The 9,931-nt window shown below is 33.8% G+C and overlaps 2 protein-coding genes across 2 annotated transcripts; both read right to left on the bottom strand.

The window, feature by feature from the left end:
• Positions 1–3,548: 3,548 nt before the first annotated feature.
• On the bottom strand, positions 3,549–5,756 carry LOC122577099. Its single transcript, XM_043748178.1, has 4 exons — positions 5,660–5,756; positions 5,279–5,565; positions 4,520–4,876; positions 3,549–3,602 (listed from the first exon to the last, which is right to left on the bottom strand). The coding sequence occupies exons 1-4, from the start codon at positions 5,754–5,756 to the stop codon at positions 3,549–3,551; spliced, it is 795 nt and encodes a 264-aa protein (XP_043604113.1).
• A 117-nt stretch (positions 5,757–5,873) lies between these two features.
• Positions 5,874–8,533, bottom strand: LOC122577098 (golgin subfamily A member 6-like protein 6). Its single transcript, XM_043748176.1, is given in 2 exon segments — positions 5,874–6,554; positions 6,557–8,533. Coding segments are annotated over 2 exon segments (1,302 nt in total). The 5' UTR covers positions 7,178–8,533.
• Between the last annotated feature and the right edge of the window lie 1,398 nt (positions 8,534–9,931).

Here is a 9,931-nt window from a genome sequence, read left to right as displayed (position 1 = left end):
TTAAAAAGTCTAAAAATCTATAAATTTATAAATTCTATAATTCTATATATATTAGGTTATTCGAAAAGTTTCTTTCGTTTCATAAGGTGATAATACATGAACAACAATTTCTGTTTTATATTATTTTATTGAATTAGGTATGACGCATTTCATTATATTTCTATTATTATGTTCGTGCATAATTCAATAAACTAATATAAAACAAAAAACATTGTGCGTCTATTATTTCCTTATAAAACGAAAAAAAACTTTTCGGACAACATATATATATATATTTATTTGTATGTATATATGTAACTGTATGAAAAGAATAGATCACGAGAGAAGAACGGTAATTTAGGACTTAGAAAATCGATTCTCGATTTTCCAGGTAAAATTTGTAGTGGATTTGTTATTAACTGTTCTTGTATTGAATTTAATTATTCTCAAAATAAACTCGATTTTTCAGAATCGATCGTCCGATTTACCCTAAGCGTTTACATTATTACATATGTATATAATCTGTAATTTTATAAATTTGACATCTTTTACGAAAAGAAAATTGTCAAAAAGTTTATAATGTTTATAATGTGCCACAATTTTCTGCAAAATTTTTTTATGATGTCTCTCTTTGTTAAACTATTAAATAGTTCATCACCAGCGAAATACGGTTTGGGAATCTCCTTAACTATGTCAATAAACCCCTTTGAATTATAAATACACTGAAATTCGTCTGTTGTTTAGAGAGATATACATACTTCCAGAAACTGCTAAGCCAATAAATTGTTTAAAGTGCTATATACAAGGTGTTCAAAAAACTGGACAATATTTTATGTAAATCTAGACATTAAATCCAAAAATCAAAAAACAGATTCACAAAAGAAAAAATACATTATAAGGAGAAGATGGAGATAAAATATTAATTTATATTAAATTGGGGTTAGGTACCCCCATGTACTGATATTTTCTGTTCATTAAACACAGGCATTAAATGTCTAAAATATTTAATGATTCAAATTTTTATAAAGATTTTATATGAACAATCCAATTATATATTGTCCTCTGACAAAACATATCATACAAATTTGTTTTAATCATTATATAAATTTTCTTTATTATTAATAATATTATAAAAAACAATATTTACTTTTTTAAATATTTAATACTGACAATTTTTATTAATTTTAGCTAAATATTGATCGTGGTTATAAAAGAAGATCTGCAGAAAATATTATTTTAATGAATCAACCTCTCAATGAGAAAAATTGTAACTTTACAAAATTTACAGAAGAACAAGTAATGAATTTAAATAATACAGACGAAGATGATATAATTGCAATTAATGCTAGTCCGATTGAATACTGTCATTCTCTGCTGTTGCCACAAAGATGTAAACAATTACTTCAACTTGTAACAAAGCATAGCTTATTGAAAGCTGTTGAGTTGTTTTCCTTGAGTTTGTCTTCGTAAGTATATTCCATCTTTGAAGCAAAAGTAACAGAAATTAAATCTTTAATTAATTTATAAATACATATATTGATTGTTAAAAAATGCAATGTCAAAGGAAAGTTAATAAAACATACATAGTACTCTCATAAATTTCTATAATAATATTTATTAAGCATTATTCAGTTAATAAAATAAGATTATTGTAGTAATGCATTATGAATAAAGCAGTAATTATTTTATGATTCTATTTTATCTTTGAAACTCTAATTGTTATAGCATAAAGCTTAATAATCAGTGTTGCAATTCCAATTTAATAGGGAAAATAAAAATTTTGAAATTTTGGTATGATTTATTAACATTTTCTGACATTTAAAAATATTTACATTATAACTATTTACAATATCACATTGTTGTTTACATTTTATAAGTATTTTCAATTAACCTTATTGTATCATTAAGCCCTTAATCTGTAATGTCGTGTTAGAGACGTGGTACGTCCTTCGGGCCAAATATAAACAACACATGCACTTTGTACATGAAACTTTGTACATTCTTTGGGATACATGCAACAAACACTTTTTTTCTTGTCCGCATTTGGAGGTGCAGTATGTTTTCTTGAAAAATATTAGATAGGTACCCCTAAAAATAACTTCAAAAAGAATGTTAAGCGTTGTTGAGGACATTGAAAGTTCTGCTAACAACGCAAAAAGTGATTTGATAGATATTTTAAATAGTGATAGTGACAGTAGTGATATTTCATTTTCTGTATGAGAACGTTGTAAGCGACTGGTTATCGAAAATGATACCGACAACGAAGACCACAGTAATCATCAACAATCAGGGCTATGGATTTGGAAAGAAGAAACTAATGAAATTTGGAACTATACAGAGATTTCTGGCATAAAAGTGGCAACTTTGAGTCAGTTAGGTAAAAACAGAAAAGAAGTAGATGTTTTTAATATAATATTTGAAAATATATTTTGGGAAAATATTGTTATGGAAATGAATCGATATGCAAATCAAATAATGAACAATGAAAATAAAAGACTAAAACTAGACGAAACTTGGTTTCCTGTAAACTGTGGTGAAATCAAAATATATTTTACACTATGTATAATAATGGCTGAAGTTAAGAAACCAACAATATAAATAAATTGATCTAAGAGAGCAGTTATAGAAACTCCAATTTTCAGAAAAACGATGCCATTCAAAAGATTACTGCAAATAACTAGATGTTTGCATTTTGCAGATAACAATTCGGCTAACAATACAGATAAATTATGTAAAATAAAACATGCGATAAATTTTTTGAATCAAAGATTTAAAGAAGTATATACAACGCAAGAGGACATTGCTACCGGTGAATCATTGATGAATTATAAGGGACACTTATCCTACAAACAATTTAACCCATTTAATCCATTGCAAAATTATGTGAGTCAAAATCGGGTTATTGCTATGATTTTAAAATATACATTGGTAGTGATAAAATAAATTCTAGTGATAGTGCATCCAAAAGTGTTGTCAAAGAATTATCACAGTCAATATTACATAAAGGACTGTTTAAATCTTTAATTAACAGTAAAACTAATGTTGTTGGAACAGTGTATTCCAACAGAAATAATATGCCAAAAGATTTTTCTAAAGTAAAATTAAAAAAAGGGTGAATGTAGAATGAGGAACTGCAATGGAATACTGGCATTGGAATGGAAAGATAAACGAGACATTTATATTCTTTCTTCAAAACATGAAACAGCAGAAATGACTGAACCAGACAAAAGTTGATTCAATTGTACTGTGAAAGCAAAATGTGTCATTGAGTATAATAAAGGAATGATTGGAATTGATCGGCAAGACCAAATGTTAGCATGCTTCCCTGTGATGAGGAAATGTATGAAAGGATACCACCGAGAAGTTCTCTTTTATCTCTTTGATATTGCTTTGTTCAACTCGTACATTTTATTCAACAAAATAAATACTAGGAAAAAAAGGACTTATGCTGAATATAGAATTGAAATAGTCGAACCATTACTAAAAAATATACCGTTACCAGAGCATAAACGAAGAGGACGATTGTCGAAAGGAGATTTACCAGAGAGACTGCACGCGAAATATTGGAGTTATTTACCAAAGCATATAGACCCAACAATATCGAAATCAAGGCCAGCAAGAGCCTGTAAAGTTTACACAAAACATAAAAAACGTAGCGAAACAACGTGGGAGGGAAAAATATGTGAAGTTCCATTACATGTACCAATATGCTTCAAAATATACTACACAATTGAAGGTTATTAAATTTTTGTAAATTTTATCAAGACATTAATTATTTAAAATATGTGTTTATTTAGAAATTGTAATAAAAATGTTATTGAAATATTATTACAAGATAATAAATCTTTTTATTTATTTATTTATTTATTATTGCTTAGTCCGTGCCTTTCGGCTTTGGACGAGCTTTCGGTTTTACATCTTGTTTACCTATTACGCTTCTTATATATCTACCTCCCCTCTTATCCATTCTATTATATTGCACTCCGTTAATTATTCTGTCTCTAAAATTATGGCAACTTTTGGACTTTCGACTCCTTACTATGCTTCCTTATTGTCGTTCCTCCCCGTCTTGTATTGCCCTTCTCTTCTCCATTATTGTTTTCAGTTCTGTTAGTCCTTTTCCAGTTTCGTTTAGTATTTTTTCTGTGTCCTTTGGTCCTCTTTCGCATTCTTTATTACATTTCTCAGGTCTTCTTCTTTTCTTTTATATAGCCTGCATCTTTTTTCTCCTTCTTCTTTTCAGTATTCTCTTACTTTGGTCTCATTTTCACATCTGAATCTTGCTAATATCTTTCTGTCCTTCCACTTCATCCTCCCTTTTAAGTATTTTGATTCCCTTATCCTTTTCCCCTCTCTTCTGCTTCTCTCTTTCTCCTTTCTTCTACAATTTGGTCTACTGTCACCCTTTTTTGCTCTTTTCTTGCTTCCATCTGTGTCCCTCTATTTTTCACCTCTTCTAGTTTCTTCTTTCTCTTTCTTGCTCTTTTCCCTTCTTGGCCATTTCCCAGTTTCTCTCTCTTTCCTTTATGCACTCCTTTACTAGTTCCTTTTTTGACTCTATGGCTTTCCCTTCATACCTTGCTGCTCTTCTTAATGCTTTTTCTTTGATTTCTGTTAGCTTGCATTCTTCTATCAATATATAATTCGGTGTTGTCATATCTAAACCTAAGATCCATTTCAGATATCTTTTTTTGTATTCTATCCAGTCTTTATTCCATGTTCCAGCCCCGGCCTCTGCTCCAAACAGCGCTACGCTCTCTACCAGTGCTCCGAACATCTTCATTCTCCTCTTGTAGTCCTGTTTAAAAATTCTTTCTCCCACGCTCCATGTTTTCTTCATTGTTATTGTTGCTCTCTTTTTCCTGTCTTGTATGTGTTTCTCATCACTACCGCTTTTCTGTAGTATGCACCCTAAGTATCTTATCTTGTCCACTTCTTCTAATTCTCGCTCTCCCCATTTCTATTTTCTTTGTCGCTTCTTATTCTTCCTTTTTTCAAAAACTACTATCTTGGTCTTTTCCGTGCTCAGCTCCAATTTGGTTTCCTTTAAAAATTTTTCGAATCTCTTTAGCATTTCCTTTAGCTCCTCTTCTCTATCCGCCATCAGCACAATATCGTCTGCATATGTCAATGACCATACCTTCCTTTCTCCTACCACTATGCCCCCAGCTTTTCCTTTCCTTAATTCTCTTTTCAGCCCTGCCACGTAGTTGTTGAATAACGTCGGGCTCAACGGGCATCTTTATCTGACTCCCCTCACTGTTCAAAATTCTTTTGTGTTGTTATTCTTGATTCTCACCACATTCTTTGTTTCTGCGTACAACTCTTTTATCCTTCGAGTTGGTTTTTCGTTAACCTCCATTTTTCTCATTTTCTCCTCCAATTTCTCTCTGTTTAGCCTGTCGAACGCCGCTCTTAAGTCTGCAAAACAGGCAAACAGCTTCCCTCTTTCTCTACTCAACTGTTTGTCAATGATGTGACTTATCACAAACACTGCGTCGATTACTCCTCTTCCTTTTCTGAATTCGAATTGGCTCTCTTCCAGTTTGGTTTCAATCTCTGCCTTCAGCCGTTCGTCCAGTATCCCTGCGTAGATCTTGTATGCTGTGTCCATTAATGTTACTCCCCTATAACTTTCCGCTACTCTCTTGTCCCCCTTCTTGTATATCGGACATATTACACCTTTTTTTCAATCTTCCGGTATCCCTTCCCCATTCCATATTTTCTTTAATAGCTCCCATAACGCCTCCTTCACTTCCTTCAGTGCATACTTCCATACCTCATTTTCTAGCCCGTCCTTCCCCGTTGCCTTCTTCTCCTTCAGTTTTCTTAATTGGTATATCACCTCTTCCTTCTCTATATTGTCTTCCCTCTCCGTTCTTATTTCCTCCTCCTCACCCTGCTGCCCNCGTTTTTCTGTCCTCTTTGTGCTCTTTTCCTTCTAAAATCTTCATAAAGTGATTCTTACACTCTTCTTCGCTTATTTCTTCATCTATGCCCTCTCTTCTTCTTCTATACTTGTTTATGTACTTCCATGCTTCTTGTTCTTTTTTAATCTTCCTGATTTTCTCCATTTCCTCTTCTTCGTGTCTTTCCTTTCTTTCTTTGCACCATTGTTTGAATGCCTTTTTATCCTCCATTAGCTCTTCTCTGCTGCATTTTCCTTTCCTCAACTTTGTCATCTTCCTTCTCACCTCTCTTTCCCTCTCTTTCCACTCCTTGTCGTGCCACACATTCTCTTCCATGCCCCATTTCCTTATCTTCACTTTCTTCTTTGGCATTGCTTCCTCTATTTCGTTTTTGATTTCTATCCACAGCTCCTCTACTGTTCTCCCCTCGTAGGTCCAGTCTTTGCATTCCTCCAGGTACTTTTCCATGCTTTCCCTTCTCCACTCCCTTCTCTCCTTCTCTTCTTCTTCCCTTTCTTCGGTTCTTTGTAGTTCTGGCCCCCCTATTTCTACCTCTAGTGGCATATGGTCCGACTCTGTTCTTTTTCTTACCTTCATGTCAATTATTTCTTCTGTCGCCTCCTGGTTTCCGATCAAATAGTCTATTACTGAGTTTCCTCTCTCTCCCCAATATAAGTCCACTCCTCTCCTTCTTTATCTCTGCCATTGATTATCATCCAGCCTCTCTCTTCTAAATACCTTAGCAGTATTCTTCCTTCCGCGTTTATTGTCTTGTCTTTTGATCGCCTGCTTCTTTCTTTCCCTGGGTCCTCGTTTATCTGCCTTCCCTCTTCTCCCGTTCTTGCGTTCCAGTCTCCGCCGATGATCATCACTTCCTCTTCTCTTCTGTCTACTTTTTCCTCTATTTCTTCCCATGTCCCTTTTGTGTCCTGATTATAGACCCATATTATCTTGAACGTCTTATCCTTGTATGCTATTTTTCTTTCCACCATATTATCACTTATTTCTTTGTATTCCAGTTCTTTCAATTCCTTTTTTATATCGGTCATTATACCCCCTTTTGCTCTTCCTTTCTTCCTTATTCTCATTGCTGCCCTGCATTTCCAGTCGAATTCTTTGGGTAGTCTATATTTTAATTTTTCCCATTTGCCTTCCTCTATCCATGTTTCCGTGAGTCCGATCACGTCGAATGTCTTCAGATATTCCCACACATTCTTGACCTTACTTATTAGCCCTGCTACATTCCAGAAGCACATTTTCATCCCCTTTGTAGTCTCCTCCTTTTTCATCTTTTTTCATTTTTCTTCCCCTCTCTTTCTTTCTTCCTCCAGCCTCTCTTCATTTTCGTTCCACCTGTGCTATTTGTTTTCTATTTTTATTTTCTTGTATCCGATCTTTATATATTCGCCCTTTTCCCTTCTTTCTCTGGCTACCCTTATGTGTCGCTATACCCCCCTTTCTTTTCTTGTCAGATCATCGTCTATGTATACACCTTTTTCCAATTTGCTTTTCTCCTTCATCATCCTTATTTTTTCCTCCATCGATTTCATCGTCGCCACTATTATTGTGTTCTTACCCCCCACCTTTATCATATGTGCTTTTCCTACTTCTGTTCCTATCCTCATTTTTTCGTTTATGAACTCCTTTACTGTCTCTTCATTGCTGCCTTCGTCCCAGTCCACTTCTTTGATTATTATGTTTCTCACTCTCCTTTCTCTTTGGCTCTCTCTCTTTCCCTTCTTTCCATTTCCTCTTTCATTTCACTCTTCAGCTCCCCCACTTACTTTTCGAATATATCTTTTATTTCCTTGATCATTGCCTCGAATCCTCTTTCCATTTTCTCTTTTTTTCCATCATTGCCTCCATTCCTTTCTCCCTGGCTGGTGTCTCTTTTTCCGTCAAGCTGTATTTGTGTAGTGTATTTTTGAAGACTGCCTTATTTCCCGCTTTACCAGTGCTCCTTGATCTTCCCCTGTTTGTTGTCATTTGCCGTTTCCCTACCTTACTTTGTTTTGCCGCGCTTCTGACCTCCTAACCTCTTCTTTTCTAGTTTTTGTTATTTGTAGCTTTCTCTCTCTCTCTCTCTCGTTCTTGTCTTCTTTTTCGCTTTTCTTTTGCTTTCTCCTCGTATGCTCACTCTTTATTTTCTCTTCTTCATGCCACTTTGTGCTTCCTTTTCCTTTTTCCTTTCACACTTCAGTTTTTCCACAGAGCTCTCCGTCCGCGCGTTACCCTCGCCCCGAACCGAACTGAAAGTCCCATTAATTTTTCTTTTTCAATGATCAATTCGTAGTAGTTATTTATCAAACATCTTGCAACATAAAATTAGTTGTGTAGCGGCACATGAGTCAGAGGACAATTCAAATCATGTTGTTGTTTTGCCTCGGAGTATCAAGATCGTTAGGACACAAGTAATGTAAGAACAAATAGACTCCGGGCAAAACAATGTCGCCGTTACGCATAACCGTCGAACAAAGACGAATTTGAATCTTCCGATCCCCCCTCCCCTCCGACCAGTATAAATAAACCGACGTAACCGAAAAGAGTTTAGTATCTACGAATATTTACGAGCATCTTTCTGTATCAACGAGCGATCCAAGTGTTATTACGAGTTATCTATCGAGTTACGCGACGAGCATTTATCAAGTATTTATCTGCGATATTATTTTACGATTTATACTTTGTACTAACGATTCAGCGAATATAGGTTGTACATTAATTTATTATTTTAAATAGATTCGACGGTTACGACAACAAACGATAACCTCCAATAAATCTCATGGTCAAATATCTATATATACCTGACTCTACAGTTGTACCTTACTCATGAGAAGAACGATGCGATTTGCACAACTTTGAACGCTCAGCCAGACCGTGAAATGGCTTGACGTCTGATTGACCCTGCCGTTGGTTACAGCACGCGCTGTTGGAACTTAAATCGTGAGGTAATGAATTAACTATTCTTGGATTTGTGCAAATGTCTTAACCGTTTGAGTCTCAGGAGTCGAAAAATCGCGAACAGCGCGCTAACTCTTGTCTTAATCGATTGCGAAGAGAAACAACAAGCGGCGTAATAGCGCTCGTCATATTTGTTATTTTTATGACATAGTTTATAAATATTTCAAGTTTTGTTTAATAAAAATTATTGATAAGATAACAATGAAATACAGAATACTGTCAGTCGTTCTTAGCGTCCAAATGTACTGGGACCTTTCGACGCAAAATCTAAACAGCGCGATCGCGCTGTTTGGGATTCAAACGGTTAAGTTTGTGATTTTATTGTTCAATAGAATCTAACTGTTAAATTCTGATCGAAGAAATAATATTACATATTTCAATATTTATATTTATATATTATATTTATACTTATAATAAAATAATATTTTTAATCTACTATTTTAAATAACTAAGAGCTTAAATATATTTGAATTTTCGATATAAGATCTACAGAAAATAAAAAGAATAATTGGAGTAAATAAATAACTAAAACTTAACAATTTGATAATATGTTGTTTGCAGATATCTCAGGGTGGCTTTTAACAGTCTTTGTGCTTTGGCATCTGTGAACCATCTTCATTGGCATTTATACTACTTGAGATGGAGGATGTTACTGGAATATATTGTAACTACATTTTTATTCTGTTATTCATTTCATTAAAAAAATTCTAATTATTGTTCTATCACTTAATGTGGTCCTATTGACAATTGAGAATCAGGATCTGTTCAAGGTAAGAGATTATTTTCAACAATACACAATCAGAAGTGGTATAATCGTAAAAATCAGCCTCTTCTCTTACTTATTGGCTTATATCTGGGGACTGAGTGGAGATTGGAGAAAATATTGTGTTGTAGGTGATTAAATAACCTATAAAATGAGTTGTGTTTTGTTAAGATAGCACCACCAACTAAACTGCAATCTGGATTAAAAAATTATCATTATCACACAAGAATATCTGTGTGAAAAATTAATAACTTACTGTATTAACAAATTATAACATGTGTTATAAAGTTTTATTCTTTTTAAAAAACAAATGAAAACTTTA

Source organism: Bombus pyrosoma, linkage group LG17 (assembly GCF_014825855.1).
Source record: "Bombus pyrosoma isolate SC7728 linkage group LG17, ASM1482585v1, whole genome shotgun sequence".
Taxonomy (NCBI): Eukaryota; Metazoa; Arthropoda; class Insecta; order Hymenoptera; family Apidae; genus Bombus; species Bombus pyrosoma.
Note: the sequence above shows the minus strand (reverse complement) of the source record. Positions and strands in the feature narration are given on the sequence as shown.